Here is a 23110-nt window from a genome sequence, read left to right as displayed (position 1 = left end):
AAACTTATCTCAATCGGATTGAAATAAGCTAAATTTTAGAGTACAATTCAATTTTGATTGCGAAACACCACAACGAACTGTAAAATACGTAACTCAACGGGCATCAGCTGCCTAAATGTACTACTTACTCAAATTATTTGAGCAACCTGTAACATGAATTGGTTCTCATTCTGTAGTTCTATATGGTAATAATTTCATACCATGTCAAAATATTTGATTTTTTTGGTGTATAAATTATTAAGAAGCGACTTATTGTAACGTCCTTCTCAAGTTATAAGCAGCAAGAAACATGATTTATTGAATGACTTCCAACTGGCCGTGGACGCCAACAGACCAAACAATTGAATATTTACATAAACTCATGTCTTCGTCTCTCTAGTCGTGTCACTCCATCCCTGTCCAAGAGAAAAGTAAGCTCCCCAACAAAACCTTTTTCCTTCTTCTGTGCCATTTTTGTGTCCCCGAAACATGGTCGAAATGGGGATTGTGGGTTTGGAAGAGAGGGTGAACATCGAGGTGCAGGAGTTCTGCCGTGCGTTGGTGGCCTCCGCCGGCCTCCACCGCAGAAAAGACGACCACCAGCAACCCGACCACAAGCGTTTCGACTCGAGGGGTGATTATGAACAAGACATGTTGGTGTGTGTCACTAGCGGCGTTTCCTTCTTAGGCCTTGCCATCGTCGACCGTCTCCTCCACCGTGGCTACTCCGTCCGCCTCATCGTTGACAACCAAGGTAATTGTTAGTTATCTATTACTGTAAATCATCATTAGTTAATGCTTTATCCATCCAAGTTCCAATTTGGATTCTCGAAATGTAGAATGTGAGTTAAGTCGGTTGGTTAAAGCAGTATGTCTACTTCTTTGTGATCGTATTTGAATCGGCTTGCTTTTACTGAAAGTGATTGTTTCAGAAGCCTAATAAAAATCCGAATGAAGTTGCACAATCACAATAGAATGTTTCTTCATTTATTCCTATTTCTTTCATTGTTTGTTTGTTTTTATTTAAAAATGTAGTGACTTTGTCAGGTTAGTCCATCTTTTCTAGAGCCCAAAAGACTTAAAAGGACATTTCAGCATTTTCCTGACTACAATCATGCGATTCGCTAACATCATGAATCGAATCCATGACGTTTGTTTAATTACATTTACATTGCAACATTTTTCTTTATTTGAGCGCTATTTTGATTATTGTAGAACCTTGAGGAATTGATACCCGATAAATTAATAATCTCGATTGAATAATATTTTTTTGACAATCTTGACTTTTGAGATAATACATTATAAAAAATTTATATAAATTTCACGTAATATATAAATTAAAAATGATCAAAGAAATCTAACATTGCAATTGTTTTGGTGTTATCTGGATTATTTTTGTTGTACTCAATCAATGCTTTGCGCTTTTAAACCGTCATTGTTGATTTTTTACACCTTTGAGATGAGAAGTCATTGTTGTAACTTGTATGTATGATATGTTGTGTTAATATGACTTTTGTTATTTAAATAGAGTTTTGTGGTTAAATATTCATAAGTTATATAATATTAATGCATTGAACAATGTGCAATATATATATTTTAAATAAATATATTCATGAATTTTATATTGCTAATCAAATACATAGAATTATTAGTTTGTAAAGCAAGAAATTAAATACAATGTACAATATTTAAGAAAATATTGATAAATTAATTAGCTATTACCTATTAATTAATAGAATTTATCGATTATTTAATATTCTCTAAATTAATATATTTTCTTTGGTCTCAACACTATCAATTTATAGAGATTTAATTGTAATCAAGCATAATTTTTGTACATTCATTTTCTTCTTATGCATTTTGTGACTTTGTCAATGAATTTCCATCTAATTCAAGGGGCATGCATAACTAGAGTGTGCAAGGGACTAAAGTGTATGAAAATCTTTTCTCTTCTTTAACGTAGTCTAAATTTTTTATTTTTTATTATTTTTTGACAAGAAACGATAGTAAAATTTCATTACTGAATCACAATTACAAAGAGTCCACAACAATTACAAGAGTTGCCATATAATTTTCAGTGACCAAATAAATTGATCTGGAGGTAATTCGCACAAACTAGATTTAATAATAACCCCCCAATTGGCAACCACAACCGCACACTCACTAGCACAAGCAATGTCTGTACAAATTTGCCATAAAAACGGCAGACGAAACAGATCCACACCATAGCCATGTAATGTTAACGTAGTAAAATGAATTTATACGGATTAAAGTAGTAAAATGAATTTATACAGATTAAAATATTGTTTTGATCAACTTAGTTACGCATGTAATTAGGTTGCAATATTGATTTACCTTAATGCGATATATGAATATTATGGAGGCAGATTGTCTGCCCTCCTGTTACGATGTCCTTCTCATTCTCTTTTATTTATACAGTTACGGTTAAATCATGTTAACATTTTATATTATTTATAAAGATAATAGACAAAAAGTAATAAAAATATAAAATATTAACATAATTGAACCGTAATCGCATAAATAAATAAAATTAAAAAAAACATCATAATAGGAGGACAGACAATCTGCCTCCGAATATTATTCCTTTACTTGTACCCATAGAGAAGATGTCGTGTGAAATTTGCTTAATTACATCCGGAATTTATGTGTTGTCGTGTCCCCCCGAAACATATATTCCAGAAGATGCAGAAATAATGAGGGAGATGAGGACAAGCGGCACCAACAGCGATCGCATATCTGCAGTTATTGCGAAGCTAACCGACACCGACGTTGTTGAAAGCTTGTCACACGCGTTCCATGGCTGTCGTGGCGTTTTCCACACCTCTGCATTTGTTGACCCCGCTGGCCTCTCTGGTTACACTGTGAGTTACTTTACCCTATTCATTTGTCTTACTTTTCTCCAACTTGAAAAGACTTCTACGTGGCATGCAACCGACTGCACACAAAGGAATTTCGATCCTCTCCTAACTTTAGTGTTCAAAGTCTAAGAATCAGAGAATTCGATCTCTTGGTTTGTGAAGAGAGATGGGAACTTTAGATTTGTGTGGGATTGGCTAATAACAATAAGTTAATGAGAATCGTCAGATTTAATTTTAAATAGTTTAAATTGTCTGATCGTTGGACTTAAGAGGCTGAAAATATCTTTATCCGAAATCCTAACAAAGAGTCACATCCGCATTATTTTGATGCCTTGTGGCCTAGTCTATTGTGTCTGTTGTCCTTTGTCGTCGTTCGGACTCTAGATTTTTTTTTCTTTTCGCCAGACACTAGATTTCTTTTGGAGGAAGTGATTTTTGCATACCCTTTTACTCTTTTTGCATGTACTTGTTCTACTGCAACCATTGGATACTTGTGTTTATTTATGTCCTTCTTTTGTGCTTTGATTATGAACGAAGGTTTGGAGGAGAATAAACAGTGTGCGGAAAACATTCGTTTCTTATTGATAATGTACATACATTTGACCAAAATTGCTTAAAATTGAATAATTAGTGCTATGATCATCTCATCCGACAAAAGCTAATCTTACCAACCTTACTTGTACGTCATGAATTGCATATAATTTTGTGTCTATCATTTTCATCAAGAAAAAAGTAAAACTAAATAGTTTCGCATATTCCTTTGATTTTGCTGCTTGTGCACAATTCTATTTATTTCTGACGTTTAAATGGCGAATGATCGTTTGGATTTGAATGATGTGATTAGAAATCCATGGCTGAGATAGAAGTGAAGGCAAGTGAGAATGTGATGAAGGCATGTGCAATGACGCCATCTGTGAGAAAATGTGTGCTGACTTCTTCACTTTTAGCCTGCGTTTGGCAAGACAGCTCCCAGAATTTGAACTTCTCCCGTGTGATTAACCATAACCACTGGAGCAGTGAGTCACTCTGCATAGATAAAAAGGTACTGTTTACAGTTATTTTACTGAAATTACTAAGGTTTTAAAATGCTCTAGCCGAGTTGTAAGGCAGTGAGTCACTTTGCATAAATAAAAAGATACTATTTACAGTTATTTTACTGGTAATTACCAAGGTTTTAAAAGGCGCTAGCCGAGTGGCGAGACAGTAGACATTTAGATAGAATTTAGACAGGTGCTTAGTCAGGTTTAGAAGACCTTTCTTCTTTTTTAAACACTTAGAAATTAATCGTGGCGGTGACCAATCATCTAGCGCTTAGGCATGAATTTTTAGAACAATTGTAATTACACAATAACATTTCTATGCTGATCACAAGGGTAATTATCATTAGTAATTTTATAAAAAGTTTGATTTGGAAATGGTAGCTCTGGTATGCATTGGGCAAGCTGAGGGCAGAGAAAGCTGCATGGAAAATAGCCGAGGAAAAGGGGTTGAAGTTGACCACCATCTGCCCGGCTCTCATTACCGGCCCTGAAAATTCAACTAGAAATCCAACCGCAACTCTTGCATATCTCAAAGGTATTTGTTCATTCCCGCCTTTTTTGTTTTCTAAAAATTTGGTATTGAACTCGTTATACATGGTAATCCAATCGGATGAGTTTAACGATATTCCAAATTATAAGTGAAAGAAATGTCACCAAACCGTAATACCACCATGAGAAGAAGCAAGCTCATGGGGCTCTTTGCTCCACTCGAGCACTGTGGCCCCATTGAGCACCACCTCCTCCAGCAGTGCTTAAAACCGTCCAAATGTGTTAAAATTTTGGAGATAGAATCCTCATCGGATCCTCTTTGTGAGGATTCTAAAAATCCTTTAATCTTGTTATTTCATCGTATATCGTGCGGTCAGAAATCATTTTAAATTATATTATTTCATCGTAATTGACAAAAACTGACCGCAGGATGTACGATAAACACACCGAATTAAAGGATTCCCGGGATCCTCACAAAGAGAATCCGACGAGAATTCTATCTAAAAAATTTGTTACAAGTCAAAATCCACATGTTCCCTTGTAATTTTTACTAATTTTGGTTGTGTAACACAGGAGCGCAAGAAATGTACCAAAGTGGAGTGCTAGCCACAGTGGATATAACAAGACTGGCAGAGGCACATGTAGGCGTGTTTGAGGCAATGAACAAGGCAGCATTTGGCAGATACATCTGGTTCGATCGAGTCATTGACGGAGAAGAAGAGGCCGAGAAGTTAGCAGAGGCGACGGGCATGTCGAAGAACAAGATCCTGGGCAACGGCGGCTCTAACGTTGTCCACAATCGATTCGAATTGTCGAACAAGAAGCTTACAAATCTTTTGACGGGAAGAGTACATTGCTCTTACCATTCATAAACAAATTCGGCATTTCAATTAGAGTTCAACCCGTTGTTACAATTCCTTGTCAATAAAATGCAAAGAGCCTAACGGATTAGACTAAATTGTAAAAAAAAAAAAAAAAAAGAACAAAAATACAAGTGCAAAGGAAAAAATAACAGAAAACTACAGGGACAAAAATAATTTGTAAATTATGATTACAAAAATTTAATTTAATTTAAAATTATTTGTCTATTTAATTATTACAATAAAATTTTACTATTTTTTATAATTTTAGAACAAAGTATTTGTCAATTTCTTTACACTCGATTAGAGATCTTAAATATTTTCAAAAAGATGCAAATTAAAAAATGGATGGTTTTCATCGTCAAAGTTCGATATGGTGTGAGCATCCTGTTTTGAAAACAAAATGAGAATCACTTCCCTTAAAAGCCTCTGTACAAGTATTATACGCAAAACTATTGTTTCTATAAAGGCAATTACTTCAACATTGAAGAATTAGGACCGAAATTCTGGATTTTATACAGATTTTCAGAGATCACAATATTGAGCGAAACTAAACTAAATAACATATGTTTTCAGATATAAATTTTGGGAAAATTTATAAAAAAAAAAAATATTTATAAATGAAAAAATAAAAAGGGAAAAGGGGGAAGTGGGAGAGAGGCTCAGAGAGTTGCTAACAGTGCTCAGCGAAGAGCCCTTTTACAGGCACTTCTCGTACAAGAGGTGTCAGAAATTTAAAGCACTCTTCATCTTTGCCGTATCAACATATATATATATATATATATATATATATATTAAATTTGACCACTAAAAAACCAAAACCGAGAAGAAGCAAAACCCAGAAAAAAAAAAAAAAAAAAAAAGCTGCGAGCAAGAAATAAAAGTGTGAGGTTAGGGTTTTCGGAATGTGTTTGAGATGTCATTGGTTGCGGCGTTTTATAACCTTTTCTTTCTGGGCCTTTAGGGTTAACACCTCAGGTGAGTCCACAATTGACGTCAAAATACCCTACTCGATTAGCAAATTCAGCCCCTTTTCTATGGGCCTATGCTTCCTTGCTAAATTAGCAGACAAAAGGGATCACTTGTACTACGATCTAATGATCTTCATTTGTAAGTGAAAAGAATGAGTGAGAACAGATATTTGAATGATTGCTTCGGTTAGTCAGAGACGAATTCACTTTGGGACAAGGTGAGTCAATTGGCTCTCCAAACTCAAAGATTTTTTGTGAAAGAACTAGGTGTTGTCTTTTGAAAATCTAAGATGCCCTTAAAAGTTTCTTTCCAATTGTTCGATCTATTGCCTCTATAGGCACTAGGCAGGGCAGCTGCTAGCCTCATGTCCTTATATGATTTTGCTATAAGCATCTTTCAATTGTTATGCTCGCTCAAAAGTTATTGACATCAGTCAACATGCTCACTCGAAAGTTGTTCGCATATGTCAACATGCATGCAATATGACTTGACAAATAACCTAAGGCCTACCAAGGCTGGATGAAATGCTACTTTTCATGTTACACCGCCAAAAAAATTATGACCCCCCCTCCCCAAAAAAAAAATCCTAATGGCGATAATTCACCTTTTTAGACCGGGGTGTGCTATTCACACACCCTATTTTACTTCTCACACACTCCTTGATAATTTATGTCCGTTGATCTTCTTCAATTCGTTCGATCGGACGACCGAAAATTAAAATGGTATGTGAAAAGTAAAATAGGATGTGTGGATATCACACCCCTTTTAGACCCCAGGAAGACTCAAATAAATATTCTAACCTCTTATAATCATTAATGTATGGTTCACAAGCGTTAAGAATTAAGTCTAGGACAAACCGTGTAAAATATAGGTTTGAAATTCGCCCCAACCACTGAGTCACCAGTTATGGTTTAGATATGGTTGTTAAATGTTAATTAATTTATAAAGTAGGAGAAATTTTTAGTTGTGACAGGAATACGAGTGGTACACCACGTGTTTTTATGTAAGTAGTAAGAAATTTTATTTTTTAAGTTATTAATTTTTTAACACACATATTCTATCATTTATATAGTGATACGGTGATATACCATTTCGTGTGATGATCACACTAAAAAATCTCTGGTAAAGTAGATCACAATTCTAACAAAAGGGCCGGCAAGGCAACAGAGATATGTAAAGACGATGCAAAAAGAGACTCAAGGACACATGAAATCTCGTGAGTCAACCCAAGCGGACGTGGGAGAGATTACCATAGTGTCGACATGCATTGTGGTGATCATGATTACTATTTATTTATTTATTTTAACAACAAAAAAACAAAGATTATTATTTGTTTAATAATTTTGAGTACCAATTTATCAATTTATATTGAGCTGGAGGGTAGTGTGGCAGCTTACAAGGCCTTGCTTGAAAATTGACAACCATATGCCGGTCAAACATATTAGTAATTCAAATTTGTTTAATTTTTTCGTTTTTTTTTTAAAGTATTTAGATGATAGTTTCGTCATGGCAGTCTATTTTTTTGAATTTATTTAATTAATCAAGTTGGGAGTTTGAAACATAAAGAATCATGAGTTTCATGCAGAAGTAACAAATTTGCATGATCAAATTTCAAAAATAAATCACTTCTAGCAAACGCACTTTTTATAAAATTTGTTAAAATTAGTGATTTGTTTAATTACTATTTCTAAGATTAGCCCGTCTTATATTCCGAAAATTCATTCATGATGATGCATCGTGAGTTTGAGGGAGTGTTGAAAAACCGAAAAAGAAAATTATTATGAGATTGATGAATTAGGAAATTTATTTTATTTTCTTAAGATCTTGATTATTTTGTAAGTATTTTGCTTAAGATTCACTTGTCTTGGGTACTAAGTTTATTGTATTTTTATCCCTTATAAATTCATCTAAGATGGGAGAAGATTAAAGCATTCAAAAGGCTAGAATTCTGAAATATACTTTTAGTTTTTAGAAGAAGTAGTTTCCGCCCTAACAACATTTAGGGACTAAAAATTTGAAAGCGTTTTTGGGTGCAAGAAGCAATTAGATTTGACGTGTTTTTGACAGAAAAAAAAAAACACTTCTAACATAATTGCTTACGAATAAAAGTGGTTTTTAAGAAAGTAATCCCATACTGACCGTAACGGAGGAACAAACGGAGATGTTTAGGGCAGCAGAGAGCAGGGTGGAGGACAAGGAGTGGGAAAAGAGCAGGGTAGATGAGGAACAGTTCCCCATATTTGCTGTCATCGGTAAGAGAGAGAGAGATAGAAAATTTTTATTGTGACAGAAACACAATTGATATATTACGTGTTTTTATAAAATTAGTGAAATTTTTTATTTTTTAAGTTATTAACTTTTTAACACACATATTTCATCATTTGTATAGTGACACGTAGTGTATCATCTCGTGTGCCGGTCACATTGAAAAATCTCTCATCTCTCTCAAGAGTGATGCATGAGCACCGTTTTTTCCCTATTTTTTTATTCTGCCTTCCTCAGAGTTTTATACAGAAGAAAATCTTCTGCTTTCGTTAACAAAGTTTTACAAGTCAGTTAACAAATAGATTAAAGTAGCAGACTCAGAGAGAGAGAGAGAGAGAGAGAGAGAGAGAGAGATTCTATTTCTTCTGCTTGCAGAGATGTTACATAAACAAGCGGCGGTTATATATAAAATCTGGGGGTTTGAGATCAGATCGAACTTCCAGCTTGTTCATCTTTCATTATACGCATTCCACATTGTATTTCAACAATCGAGCTTTTTAATCATCCAGAGTCAACCCAAGATCGCGAGCTTTGACTTAAATCTCAACCTTTGATTTGATCTCCGCTTCTCCAGGTCAGTTCTTTCTTTCACTTCCTTAATATACATTTGCATTGCTCATTTCATTCATCTATTTTCTCGTAGTTAAGATTATGAATGCCTATTTGAACCTCTCATCGTAATTTAGATTAGACTACATTGTCGCTCGAACTCGAGTTAGGAGAAAAAATGTGGAATGTAGATTAGATATCGCTAGACGATTCATGCAATTGCAAGCCAGTACTGTGATGTGATATATGATTTGCTATGCTTCTTAGTGAGTGATTTCTTTCACTCAATCGAATTACCTTTTATAATTACTAATTGGTGATTGCCTGATTTACTGCGGATCGGTCCCACTCATGTCTAACCTTTTTATTGTGAGTCCATCTGTTTGTGAAGAAGGAGGTGGATTGTCTTCCCTCTCATTTACATACTCTTATCATGTTTTCCAGTGATGTGTGATCACGGTTAAGTAACGTTAACACTTTATATAATTTTTTTTATAGAAATAATAAAACAAAAAGTAATAAGAATATAAAATGTTGATGTGGTTTAACCGTGACCATACAAACAGAAGGACATGGGGAGAGTATGGAAATGGGAGGGCAGACAATCCACCTCCTGAAGAAAGTCTTGACTTTCTGTTTGAGCTTTGAGAGAAGGGTTTCTTTTTTTTATTTTTTTCCTTTTTTTTTCACTATTCAATTTTACACACATCATACATGATATTGTTAAATTGCTAATTAGTTAATAAGTTAATACATCGCTAACTACTTATTCAGGTTTACCACACAAATATTTTCCATAATTTCAAGCAATAATTTTTTAGGTCAGCATTGAAAGTCTTTGATCAGAAAGCATTTAAATATCTAATTGTGATAAGAAAAAATAAGAGACAATATTATCGATAATAATGGAATAATTTTGACAGTAATCAAATGGTTAAAAAGTTTTTAATTTGGCTACTAATGACTAGGATATCTATATACTATATTTGTAGGATTGTGATACTATCTTTTTCTAAATTTGATTAATGACTTTTTATTTTCCTGCCATTGTTCTTTTCCATGTTTTAATTAATTATTAATTTTTTTCTTAATCCACTTTTCCCTCATTCAACACCCCAAAACTACAAATTCCCATCTCATCGTTTTTAGTTTTCGCATTAGATTCTCTCCCAAATAACGTCGTTTGCTTCAAAATGATTCTTTCTGCTTTCTAGACTTGGCAATTGGGAAGGATGAAACTATATTGGACATTGCTGATACATTCTTTAATAAAACGAACCTCATATCGTTGATGCATTAGGATTTTTCCCGATTAAATGTAGCATCATTTCAAAGTGGCCTAGTGATTTGGGACAAATTTCAAACCAGTATTTCACACAACACATCCTAGCTTCGATTTCTGGCGCTCGTGAATCACACGATGGTGGGCATAAAGAGCCTAGCGCGTGTAAATCACATAGTAGTTGTCATGAGGAGGCTGAAATACCTCTATGAGTCTTCTCGGCCCCCAAAAGAGTCGACTGCCGTGCTCAGCCACTAGCTGATCCCTTTTCCTTAAAGAAAAACTCTGTATTAAATGTGGCAGTAATATAGTCAATTTTAAGTGTCTATATTATTTTTATTTATTTTTTTCAATCATGGTCATAATTCAGGGCCCATGTGAACTTCCAGGGGGCGTTTGTTGCGCCGAACTATCTCGGACTGGACTAGCTTCAAGGACTAAACTAGATTGGCTTAGACTAGACTAAGCTGGACTAATTTAGTGAAGCGTTTGGTGCAGTGTTAGACTAAGAAGCTGGATAATAACAAATTCTAATATTATATTATTTAATATATAAATTATTAATATTTTATTATGATCTAGGTGACCGGAGATAACGAGGAGTCTATCGGGAGTGGTTGTTGAGCATGACGAGGACGAGAGAGGATAGTCTTAGCTAGTCCCATGATTATTGGGGGGTCTCGCTAAGACCTCTTAGTGAAGGGTTTTGTCCATGCTAGTCCCCTTTAGTCTCATTAATGTTAGTCCCAGCATGGAACAAACACAGTATTGGACTAACAGTTAGTCCAGTCCAGTCCAGTCCCACTTAGTGAGGGCAAACAAACGCCCCCCATAGATTAGAACTTAAAAATTAGGAGCAATTTGACAATACTTTATTAGAACATGAGATTTAATAATGCTTTCAAAGTAGGTGATACTTTTTTTTCCCAAATCTACAATTTGGATAATTGATGTGTGTTGATTTTGACAGTGCATTAAGAAAAAGAAGTACAACTTTCATCAGATAGAAAATTGATAGCATGTCACCACCTTTGCATTTGTCACACTTTTATGGTAACATTTCCAATCGAATTGCACCCTAACAAAAATTATTCAATTTCCAATTGTCTTTTTGGGGTAAAGAGACCGACCTCCTTTGCTTTTTCACATTGCTTTTGGCATGTGTGTTTCCCTTCCAACATTTGCATGTGTTCTCAACCAAAATATCAAAGTGCATTTCACGAAAACATGTCAGGGTAAATGTTTAGTTACGTCTTGTTTTGTGTACGTCTTAGATGTATTTTTAAAGTTTTATTAGTAAATATTATTTTTTTTCCAACAAAAAGTTTCCCGATTCGCCCAAGGGCGGATGCCCAATGGGATTAGGGTGGTTCCAACGCCACTTGTATGTTTTTTTTTTTTTTTAATACAAGTGATATTGTAAACTAGTTTAGCCAACCTACATTAACGATAATTCAAACTTAAGTGCATAAGGTTGTACATTATTCTCGCCAAATTTTACGTACGACACTGATATGATGACGCTATTTTGTTTATTACACTACAAAAATCTTTATTTATATCTTATCTTTGTAAAATATAGAAAATTTGATGTAAACGTTTGTGTGGTGAAGTTATTATTTTTTGGACAAAAGTTCAATCGATTGGTGGAAGGTGAGTGAAGGGATGGGATGGGATCATAGGAGGACAGAGCAGAAATTGTTCGAGAGCTGAATTAGGCATGAGACATGAAGTGATCATTCGTCTCACGAAAACACATTGAGGGAAACTTATTCATAAACTCGGGCCTCCCTCCCTGACTTTGCCTGACGTGTCTCTGTCTCGTCTTCCTTCCCATTCCATTTTCTACCACCTTTCTCATTCTTAATTTTTTTCAGTCGGTCGGAAACACGGTCAAATACATTAAGTATTATAATAAAAGTTTACAATAACTTGTATTAGGATACTTGGTATATCCACCGTGTACTTGACTCATTGAAAAATCTCTCTGTTCCTTCAACCCAAAACCCTAATTCTTACTGCTGTGCTTTATAGAATTCGGGTTGCCTGAGTTTGATTTTGTTTCTCATGTCGGTTTTATGAGTTTAATTCTTATATAAAGAAATTAGATCATATGGGTTTAACTCCTATAGCAATATTTTTCAATGGTGTGAGTTTAATATTTGTGAGAGTTGTAATTTATAAGAATATTCAAACTCATGAGTGCTAAATATTGTAATTAGGAATCACACTCACTCATATTGACCCAAATATTATGATTTACCATGTGAGTTTGTTCTTTATAGTATCGAACTCAAATTTTCCGACCCGCTATAAAAGACTCAATAACACCTGTTGTTCTAATAATGCAAGTTTAATAAACATGCTCTATTATAAGAAATAAACTCACGAGACCCACTGGACTTAACATTTAAACTCCCGACTCATTTTTATTTGAAGACATGTTATTGAACTACGATGTTATACTATGAATAAGTAAAAACCGTTTATGTAAGTTATTCTTTCGTTGCTTTTAGTCTAGTTGCTGGAAATGGCCAACATGCTGTCTTGATTTGGGGGTTTTGGCCCGTGGGACCCACAAGCCTTTGACCTAGTCATCAGTTGGAGATGATTTTCGTGTCATTCCAAACTATTTTTAGCCTTATGGCTGTTTGGCCGGGCCGGTTGGAGATGTGCTTATGCAACTCTCTTTCAAAACAATTTTATGGACCATTTTGCCCTCCTGTAATTACCAAGATAAAAATGCATGAAAAAAGAATAATCTCTTCACGTCTCTCCTCCCACGTACCAGTATAAAGCATAAGCATGTAGGAAAGACCCCTCCCTAGAAACTTGGGATCAAAATCTACGCTCCTTCCGCATCACCGTTGAAATTTATAAAACCTCTCATATTTTGCAGGTCAGGTGAAATCCAATGGACGAGAATAACCCGCCTCGGGCGTCACGTAACCACCACGGGAGTTCGTCGTCGTCGTCATCAACGTCCGGGTCGTCCGACCATCGCGGAGAATGTCACACGTCATCCACGGGATCCACCACGACACCAGCGCGGAAGAGCCGGTACGGGTACGCCGTCGACGACGGCGCGGGGGACCGGATCGAGTGCACGGGGAGGTTCTGCAAGTCGTGCAGCGGCGCGTTGATCGCGGACTGCGTGGCGCTCTGCTGCTGCCCCTGCGCGCTGGTGAACTTTTTGACCCTGGCGTTCGTAAAAGTGCCGTGGATGGTGGGGAGGAAGTGTTTGGGATTGGGGAAAAAGAAGGGGCAAAAGCGGGAAAAGAGGAGGAAATGCAAGGGGGGGAGGAGTAGTAAACGTGGGATCGAGTGGGTGGTGGAGAGAGGGGAGGAGGAGGGAAAAGTTCCCGAGATTTCATGGCGGGGTGGGGATGGCGAGGAGGAAATGGAGTGCGACGGTGCCAGGCAGGAGGCGGAGAGGATGTGGTTAGAATTGTACCAGATTGGACATCTGGGGTTCGGGAGAGTTTCCTTTACTGGTATTCAATCTCTGGGAAATAAGGGGCAATTAGGGAATGTAAATTAATTGTATACAATTAATTGTTTGTGTAATTTAATTTAATTTGTATACACTTGGGGTTAGTGCAGTTCAATTTGCCTTCTGTTTTATTGTTTATACTGTATACGGAGCAGAAGCGATTCACGCAGACTCATTTTCTTCTTGTATAACGGTAGAAAGTTTAATATGCAAATTTACGAAAATATCGATGATGTTTGCGGTTAAATTTATCGTATTTGCCTTGAAATAGAGGGATTATAAATCACAAGAAATGGAGTAGTTTTGGAGACGGAGACAGGGACCGAGAGACAGGAAGTGTGAGTTTGTGGCAGTGGGAGAGTGACAGGAGGCAGCATGAGGCCAAGGGAAAACTGCGAGTTGGTTACCTTTTTCAAGAAAAATAAAAATAACCAGCCTTTTAATTTGATTTTCATATTTACTTATTTTGTTTGCTGCTAGGTGTTGCTATCGGTATCACCTGTGAACTTACGCCTAGTCATGTTTTGAAATCATGAAAAGTTTAAATTGGATTTATAACTCAACTTAAGTTTGATGAAAAAATTGTAACACGAACTGGATTCATAAATTCGAAATAGGGAAAATAGGGTGGGTTATGTAACCCATCCTCACACATGGTTTACAAGTCCTGCGATCTTCTTCTTCATTGGTGCGCAGATTTTTCTTCTTCTTCAATTTGGCCTTCAATCTTCTATTTGGTTTGCTGTTGATTTTCTTCTTCGTTTCAGCGACCGTGAGCTCGCCTTCGATCTAGGTCGTACAATGGGGGTGGGTGTGGGTTGATGGAAGAACCCATCGCGTAGCCTTTCAATAAGTTGATGCCACATCCACATCATCAGTTACTTGACACAAAGATTTATACTTAGAAACATATAGATAATTAGGCTATCTCCAACCGATCCGGCCAAAGGGCCATAGGGTTAAAAATAGTTTGGAATGACACGAAAACCGTCTCCAACCAAGGGCTAGGCTAGGCCAAATGACTTGTGGGCCCCACCAGGCCAAAACCCCAAAATCAGGTCAACGGGCTAGCCATTTCCAGCCAGCCTTCCAGCGCCAGAATGTCAAGCTTGACATTTTGCCAGCTCAACCCATTTGAATGCCAACAGGTACCTGATGTCAGCATGACGCCAGCTAGCAACGGCTAGTTAACATCATGCTGTCGTTAGGTTACTATTGGAATTTGATTTTTTTTTTGGACGAATTTAAACAAAAAAAAAAAAATTATTTCCTATAAATACCTAAGCCATTCATACACCATTTCTCACATACTTTTCAATTTAGCATTACTCACTTTAGCGACACATGTCACTCGAAATCATATCTGAAAAATTATTGAGATAACATAAAGATAAGAAATCTGGAGAGTTACTCACGTTAGCGACACATGTCACTTGAAATCCTATCCAAAAAATTATTGACATTATATAAAGATAAGAAATCCTGAGGCTTATTTATTTGACGATAAGTGGCACTCAAAATATGTTGGAAAACCTTATTTTAATATAGTAGTTTAATTTAATTAACCATATTAATTCAATTAAAATAATAAATTATGTTTGGCCTATGACTCTTTGGCTCCCTTGGTTGGAGATGGTATAAAATATAGTCTGACATTGTTCATTAAAATATAATTTATCGCAGAGCTATAAGGCTAAAATGAGTCATTTGGTCCTCATTCGGTTGGATATGATCTTATGTAATGATTTTTTAATATAAACGACATGTCATGATAAAGTTATTATTATACTTGTTAATATTGAATGATCGGATTAGATAGTGCAAAAGAAATTGAAGAATGCAAATAGCTTATAGTTCAGTTGATTAAGAACATTAGCTCATACACTTAAGATTCCGTGTTCAAATCTCCTTTTCCATAAGTGAATTTAGTGTAGATTATCCTATTATCGTTTGTTATTAAAAAAAAAAGAATAATAGAAAGGAAAAAACTACAATGGCAATTGAGTAATTAATCAGGTTTAGACCATCAAAGACTCTTCACACCCCGCCAAATTTTTGGCAAACCATGGCATATGACACACGCTTTTATATAAGGAAGTGCCGCGTGGCACATATCGATAACTGAACGGCGTAGGTTAGTACCTTTCTATTGGATATGCGCTATCCTGCACCTAGATGCGCGCTGTGCCTAATCGGGCTTACGGCTGCGAACCCATACAAACGGAACAATTCTTGCTTCAGCTAGCGACTTCTTCAGAGAGAGTGCGAGTGAGGCTCGAGAAAGTTCCGAGTCGACACAGTGAGCGAAGCGAAGATGGCGAATGAGCCAACTCGGATAATGCTGGGAGTGAACGAGTCGACCATCAAGGGCTACCCGCACCCCTCGATCAGCAGCAGGAAGGCGTTCGAGTGGACGCTCCAGAAGATCGTGCGCTCCAACACCAGTGGCTTCAAGCTCCAGTTCCTTCACGTTCAAGTCCCCGACGAAGACGGTCATCTCTCTCACCATCACTCTCTCTTTCTGCTTTTACTTTTATGTTTTTGCTTGTTAAATTGTGCTTGTGCTCTGTTTGGTTGCCGAGAAAACGGAGGAATTTGAATAGAAAATGAAAGGATTGGGAAATCGAAACCGTTACTGTAAATTTGTGCTGGAAAATAGTGAAATAATTTGATCAAGGAGTGTTAGGGGGTCGCAGATTGTGTGAGAGTACTAAATTGGCTTCGCAATTGAATACTTTGTTATTGTCATTTGGTTTTAAATTGCAATTAAATTGGTAATAATTGTCGATTTGACCTAATCGGCGTTGTTTTTAACAATCGTTAAGGTTTTGGTACCAAACGGGAGGCCATTGAGTATGAAGGAGCTTCATAACCTTTTAAGTAGTGTGATAATTTCTTTCAATTTTTTAGTTCGTTTAAGCGGTGAATATTGTTTACTATTTGAAGTTCAATTTCGAGTTTGATCCGTTACAAGATCGGACTATTTTCTGTACAAGTTTGTTTATGATTGTGTCTCAAAGTTGGCTTTGATATCGTGACTTCTTTTAGCATGTTTCATGTATTTTCTCGTCGTTTCTAAAGGCGTTGTGTGCCCGGAACATCATGATCATGATCATAATTATTGTCGACGCGGTCCTCTAGTATTAACCGTCATCATAGCGTAGTGAAATTGTGATCATGAATTGATCTGGATTCATTGTTGTATGAACTTTGAACAATGTTAATCACTATACGTATAGTCCGACAGTCGAGCTTCTGTATGTTCTTGTTGATTTAAGCATGCTTAGCGCTTTGTTTTGGTTGCCTTGAAAACTGTCTGATTCTTTATCCTTCTTATTAACGATGTGATGTTAACTGATCTTCGTTGCTATGTATTAACTGGAAACTAATTGTTACTGCAAATAATATGTTCCCTCTTTCTATAATAGGTTTTGACGACATGGACAGTGTGTATGCATCGCCGGAGGATTTTAAAAACTTGAAGAACAGAGACCGAGCTAGAGGGCTTCATCTGCTGGAGTTCTTTGTTGACAGATGTCATGCAATCGGGGTACTGACTTGTGTTGGGGGGCGACTTTAATTGATTGCATCTGAAGAATACTCTATTTTATGATAACACCTACGTATTGGAATCTCGTAGGTTGCTTGTGAAGCATGGATCAAAAGAGGGGATGCCAAGGAAGTAATCTGCCGCGAGGTGAAGCGTGTGCAGCCAGACCTTCTGGTGGTGGGCTGTCGGGGTCTTGGTCCTTTCCAGAGGTATCTCTAAGTCCTTACCTTTCACAGACATGCCTGATATCCACAGTTCTTAGTCTTCTTAGATTGCTGACGTCCTTTTCTCGCATCTTTTGAAACTGGCGGATAAAGTTATTGAGCAATTGTTATATATGCTCACTGCGCTGGATCCCTTTTTCTGTGATGTGCAGGGTTTTTGTTGGGACCGTGAGCGAGTTTTGCGTGAAGCATGCTGAGTGTCCCGTCATCACAATCAAGCGCAGTGCAGAGGAAACACCCCAGGATCCTGTCGATGACTGAATGTTACCGGAATGTGTATGTTTTGTTTCTTTAATTCCGTCAGTACACTTCCGGCACCAGACCCTTGTACCTAAAAACCAACTGGGAATAAATTACATGTATCGCTTCGGTCGTGTGAATTTTAGTTCTTTCAAATCGCATGCAGAGGGAATTACACTAATATGTCCGATGAAACTTGAATATTTTGCGTTGTATTGCAATTAGTTTGGGAGCTCGTTTTCGAGCTTTCTTGTTCATCATCTTACATTCAGCTTAATACTCTCTCTTTGCCATATTTGTTGCTTTTGTCAAATGGAGATGTAATGTTTCGAATATGCTTCTGCATATCCCCAAAAGTTTGCGTATCGTTCCGTTTGGGACCCGAAGAAAGCTGAAATGTACATCAAACTAACTGCTGAAATTCGAATCAAAATATCGAGAGTTGTTACATGGAGGCGTATTAACTTCATCCACAAGCATCCCAAAAGAAAGCATTTAGATCTCTCCCTAAACCTACATATTCGCTCGCAGAGAAGCTGGCTGATCTACGACGACGACGATTAGACCATCGTGCTTACCGTCCCCAACAGCTCTTTTATCTCGCTCTCCAGTTTCGATTTCGTGACATCCGACACTTGGCCATTTGAATCATCCAGCATTGAGGTCATCTTCTCCAGTTTCTGCTTGATTAAGTCGATCTGCGACGCCTCACCAGCAGCAGCGGGTGCCTGTGAAGCTAATGCCTGGGTTTTGGTCTTGCCCCTGGACTTCTTAGCGGGAGCAGAATTGGATATTTCACTCAGTTCACGAACCTTCGAAGCAGCTGCCAGATTATGAAGCCGGAAATTGACGTTGGAAGCTCCAAACGGACTGTCGTTTTGCGAATGGTTGAAGGCTTCTTGTGCATCAGCTAGCCTTGCAAAGGAAACACGAGCGCAGAAATTGGTGTAGAACATCTCAGTTTCTGTTTCGTTCAGCTCTCCGAACTTACTATAAATCTTGATAAGATCAGCTTTTGTGGGGAGATTGGATCCAGGGCCAAATGTCACAAAAAGGGATGCAGGTGAAGCTATTTCGTCAGTCTTCCTACGCCTTTTCTTCAAATCCGGAGTTCCAGAAGCATGCTTTGATTTTCGCTTACTACCAGGCTCTGAACCTGGTGTCTCAGTAGCTTGCTTTTGTGTAGACTTAGCAGACTTTGTCTCACTGCTCTTCTTGATTCTCTTCTTCCCAGATTCAGTTTCGGGCAGGTTTTCTGCAGTCTGATTTCGGTCTTTCCCCAATGAGCCAGGTTCAGATTCTAACTTCTTTCTCTTCTTATCAGGTTGCTTCTTCTTGTATATGTCGTAGTAGGATCCACTGCGATAAATCGAGTCTCTGAATATGGACAGAAAATCCTTAACAATCTCAAAGGATTTCTTTTTTATTGGAGATGATGGATTAACAGCTGCAGAGCGGACTCCAGATAGCACGTTACGATTAGATACATTAGCTTTCATCTGATCAATGCTCTTCTTGTCATCTGCTGATGGTTTTTTCGAACTCGAGCCACCAGATATCTCATTCCCAAGACCAAGTTCTGTAGAGTCTTTCTTCTGTAACGTCTCCATGCAAGGATTCAGCATCTTCGGCGACCCAACAAGGTTCTCATTATAAACTTTCAGAGATTCTACTTCCATGTCTAGACTCCTTTTTCCAGTGCTTAGATTTATGAAGGGAGGGGACAAGTACTTGCTCCTTTTCCTCTCTCTCGTGGAAAAGGCGTGATCAATTTGGTCTTTCATGTCAGTTTGTGAACCGCCACTGCGCAAAATTGGACTATCACCAGCTTCTTCTTTGGTCTCGCCACCATTGCTTTCAATTCCAGTACCTTCAGCCTTCTTCCTGCTCCTTGTTAAGGCACCCTTCTTAGTTTCTTCCTTACGGCCACTAGAACCATTTTCAACACATGATAGTTTTTTCATCTGCGTGCTCATTGGTGTCTTTGAAAGCTTGGCCCTTCTCTTTCTGGATTCAGAAGTCAAATTACTCTCACCATGATTCTCGCCAACTTTCCGCTTCTTCCGCCCAGATGATACCCCTGCTTTCTCTGATGTTGCTCCTTCCTTTGTTTCCACCTGAATATCATCATACTCTCCCATTAGATCAGCAATGCTCTTCTGCTTCCTTCTTTGGTATTGCCTATTCTCTAAACCTTGAGCTGAATTTTCATGTAAAGGTTGATCAGTTTGACCTGATTTTCTGGGAGAAGAAAGCCAGTCTTCAAATGGCCCTTGGAGCGGGACATCCACCGCCCTCCAATCATCCTCAAGACCAGGAACTGGCTGCGCTTCGACGAAAACAGGCAAATGATAGCCCCCTTTTGAACAATAAAATGCCGACAACCAACTCTTCAAAGCATTCGGCTGAAGCTCACTAGACGTGGACATAACTTCTGCAACATGTTTCAACTCAGCAAGAAGCTCTGCCGGCTCACACAGACGATCCAAAAGCTTCCCAACCCTGCCTTCTGGCACAAGAACTCCTTCCTTAACTCCGGCATTTACTGCCAACGGCCGACCAACCTCACTCAGGAACTTTTCCTTTACACAACCACAACTCATCTTCAACATCACAATCCTTCCAACCTCATCCACAGCCTGCTGCACAGCATTAACAAACGCCTTCGAGCTACTCTGCCCCGACATCTCCCTAAAGTTCTCCTCAAACGGTTTCAGCTGCAATGAATTGCACCAAGCAAATGTTCCGTCCCCAAAATACGCCACCAGGAGTCTGTCTTTGGCCTTCAATTTCAGGGCATACTCCGAAGCGTCCGAAGGATCACAAATTTGTGCAGGCCACCACGGATGGCTCTTAATCTTTCCCCACACAAAATCACCAACAAGAAACTCATGTCCCTCATCATCCATGTCCTCACTAATCTCATCAGTTTTCTCATTCGGGTCTTCTCCAGTCCCATCCAAACAGCTCCCATTCTCTTCAAACCCTCCGTTCACATCGGTCCCGGTCTCAATAATCTCAGTCCCATCCGGGCCTTCTCCAATTCCATCCAAAGAACTCCCATTTTCTCCAACCCCTCCTCCGTTCTCACCATGATCAACCTCAGCACCGCCTCTCACCGCCTTCTTCTCGTTACTCGAACCAGACTCCAACTTCTCAACTCTCCCTTTCCCTCTCGGCTTCACCAAGCCCTCCTCAGCATCCGAGACATCAACACTCAGGTTCCCAAAACTCCTTCCACCGCCGGAACTTCCCCGACCGGACCCTCCCGAGTCGGTCACAACTTCCCCGATCGTCTTCTCCTCCGGAACTTCATGCTTATCCGGTTCAGGTGCAGAACCCAAATCCTCCTCCAGGGATGTAGTAGATCGCGTCCCTAACATCCCCATTTCCTGAAAAAAATAAAGCTCAAGCTCAAACCTTGATTTCACAGCTGAACCCAATCACAAACAAAACCCAAAAACAAAAACACAAAATTATGCAAAAATATGTAAAAATCAGCACTTTCTAGGGTTTAGGTTTATGTCCAAAAGAGCTTGAAAATTGGAATAAAATAATTATATTAATAACTAAATGCAGTGCACTAACAAACGAGAACAAATGCATACATACAATAATATATACATACATATATATATATATATATATATATATATATATATAACCGAAAAATAAAGAGAAAAGGGAAATTATATACACGAAGAAACCAAAAGCTTCAAGCTTTGAAGCTTTTTCCTTTTGCTGGTCAGCAAAACCTACAAGCTCTGCAAATGATAGAGAAAAACTCCGATAACAAACAAACACGGATTTCCTGAATCAAATCGAATTCTGCAGAGAAAATCCGAATTCAAATTGTGAGAGGGAGAGAAAGAAATGGTGGATGGCGGGGGTAAAATATCGCGGTAAAGTGGGCGAGAAATTGGCGTGAGGCGGTGGTGGTGGTGGTGGGAACTGAGAGAGTGGAGAAGGAGAGAGTGGGAGTTGAGAAGAAGCGGCTATTTCGCTCTTGTTGTCGTTTTCTGGCAGATCGGCTATCTCCACGTTTTGTGCCCGCCCAGCTGACATTTGGGTTGGTGGAGTGCGTAGACGCGAGAGTATGGATTGGGAGCGTACTCGCTGTACTATGGGGCCATGTGGTTGTTACTATAGGGATTTCGAGGAGGAGTAATCATGATCGCAGGTTCGATGCCGCATTGGGGATATCAAACGGCTGAAAAGCTATTATGTTTTGACGTTAAATGAAAAGCCGCGGATTTGATGTGGATGATCGCCACGTGTCCGTTGTGGATTTGGTTGGAACTAGATCCCCTCTAAGCTTAGCAAGCTGAGCTTTCTGAGCAAATCATACGGACCGTTGAAATTTGATCCAACGATTGCAATTATTATAACTGTTAAAGGGCCCTCTGTTTGTAGCCATTATATCCCCTCGTAAAGGCGATCCTGAATTACTGATTGGTGATCCCAGCCAACATCTGGTTACAACGACGTTGTTTTATGGTGTAACAGGTTTTGAGACTTTTCTTAGAGAGAATTTTCAACTCGGAACATTTTTTTCTATTTCACGTGTCATAATATAAGTATAGATACATTTCATATGATAGAAAAGACAAACGTAATTCATTCGTCTAAGAATTTATTCATTCTCCCACCTTGAAAGTTTAAAAGAATATACGGTTCCTAATTTCAAATGTACTTTTATCGAGTCAAAGGAGAATTTTGCTCATAGTTTTTGTCTCGAACTGGAAGGGGTTCGCTTTGCTTTCTTTAGGATGAACTCGCACAGATTCAACCCAAGAAAATGACAAAGCAATTATCGACATGTCGATACCAAAGACAGAATAGAATATGGGCTTTTTGGGCAGGTTGATCTCTTCCTACTTGTACATGAAGCAATGAAAGGGATGAGGAAATAATGTGCACCACCCAAACGCATATGATGGAAATTGGACTAAACAAAAAAGCTAGATTAACGTTGCTAAGTGATAAGAAGTGCCCAAATTTACCATCTCTAAGCCAAGCAAAGTACACTTCTAGCTCCACTAGCTAAACAATCAAACAACATAATCAAGCACTAGGGCGATCCAAGTCAAAAGACTTTTTACTTTGGAGGTATCGGGAGGAACGTCTATCGTACGCAGTCCCATCTTTGTTATGTGACATTTTGATCACAAAAGAACATTCTTTCCAATGCACTAGAGCTCACCCAACATAACCAAGTACTAATTTTACGAAAACTTTACGATGGACTAATGTATGACATGCACCCAAGTATTGAAGTAACATGTTCA

The 23110-nt window shown here is 38.1% G+C and overlaps 4 protein-coding genes and 1 non-coding gene across 5 annotated transcripts; 3 read left to right on the top strand and 2 right to left on the bottom strand.

Moving 5' to 3' along the window:
- Positions 1 to 286: 286 nt before the first annotated feature.
- LOC126583528 (cinnamoyl-CoA reductase-like SNL6) lies at positions 287 to 5452 on the top strand. Its single transcript, XM_050247913.1, has 5 exons — positions 287 to 733; positions 2680 to 2861; positions 3703 to 3900; positions 4280 to 4433; positions 4961 to 5452. Exons 1-5 carry the CDS (start codon positions 469 to 471, stop codon positions 5257 to 5259), a joined length of 1098 nt encoding a protein of 365 aa, XP_050103870.1. The 5' UTR covers positions 287 to 468; the 3' UTR covers positions 5260 to 5452.
- A 454-nt stretch (positions 5453 to 5906) lies between these two features.
- On the bottom strand, positions 5907 to 6004 carry LOC126584056 (small nucleolar RNA snoR1). Its single transcript, XR_007609974.1, has one exon. It is a non-coding gene; the product is annotated as a small nucleolar RNA snoR1 (small nucleolar RNA).
- Positions 6005 to 8785: 2781 nt separating this feature from the next.
- Positions 8786 to 13932, top strand: LOC126583527 (uncharacterized). Its single transcript, XM_050247912.1, has 2 exons — positions 8786 to 9058; positions 13215 to 13932. The coding sequence occupies exon 2, from the start codon at positions 13230 to 13232 to the stop codon at positions 13854 to 13856; it is 627 nt and encodes a 208-aa protein (XP_050103869.1). The 5' UTR covers positions 8786 to 9058; positions 13215 to 13229; the 3' UTR covers positions 13857 to 13932.
- A 2083-nt stretch (positions 13933 to 16015) lies between these two features.
- LOC126583526 (universal stress protein A-like protein) lies at positions 16016 to 18082 on the top strand. The gene is made up of 4 exons (XM_050247911.1): positions 16016 to 16300; positions 17237 to 17358; positions 17449 to 17567; positions 17735 to 18082. The coding sequence occupies exons 1-4, from the start codon at positions 16123 to 16125 to the stop codon at positions 17841 to 17843; spliced, it is 528 nt and encodes a 175-aa protein (XP_050103868.1). The 5' UTR covers positions 16016 to 16122; the 3' UTR covers positions 17844 to 18082.
- Positions 18083 to 18221: 139 nt separating this feature from the next.
- On the bottom strand, positions 18222 to 21865 carry LOC126583525 (PWWP domain-containing protein 3-like). Its single transcript, XM_050247910.1, has 2 exons — positions 21520 to 21865; positions 18222 to 21214 (listed from the first exon to the last, which is right to left on the bottom strand). Exon 2 carries the CDS (start codon positions 21209 to 21211, stop codon positions 18383 to 18385), a length of 2829 nt encoding a protein of 942 aa, XP_050103867.1. The 5' UTR covers positions 21212 to 21214; positions 21520 to 21865; the 3' UTR covers positions 18222 to 18382.
- Positions 21866 to 23110: the final 1245 nt, after the last annotated feature.

The sequence above is a fragment of the Malus sylvestris genome, chromosome 9 (genome assembly GCF_916048215.2).
Source record: "Malus sylvestris chromosome 9, drMalSylv7.2, whole genome shotgun sequence".
Taxonomy (NCBI): Eukaryota; Viridiplantae; Streptophyta; class Magnoliopsida; order Rosales; family Rosaceae; genus Malus; species Malus sylvestris.
This window is presented reverse-complemented; position numbering and strand designations above follow the sequence as displayed.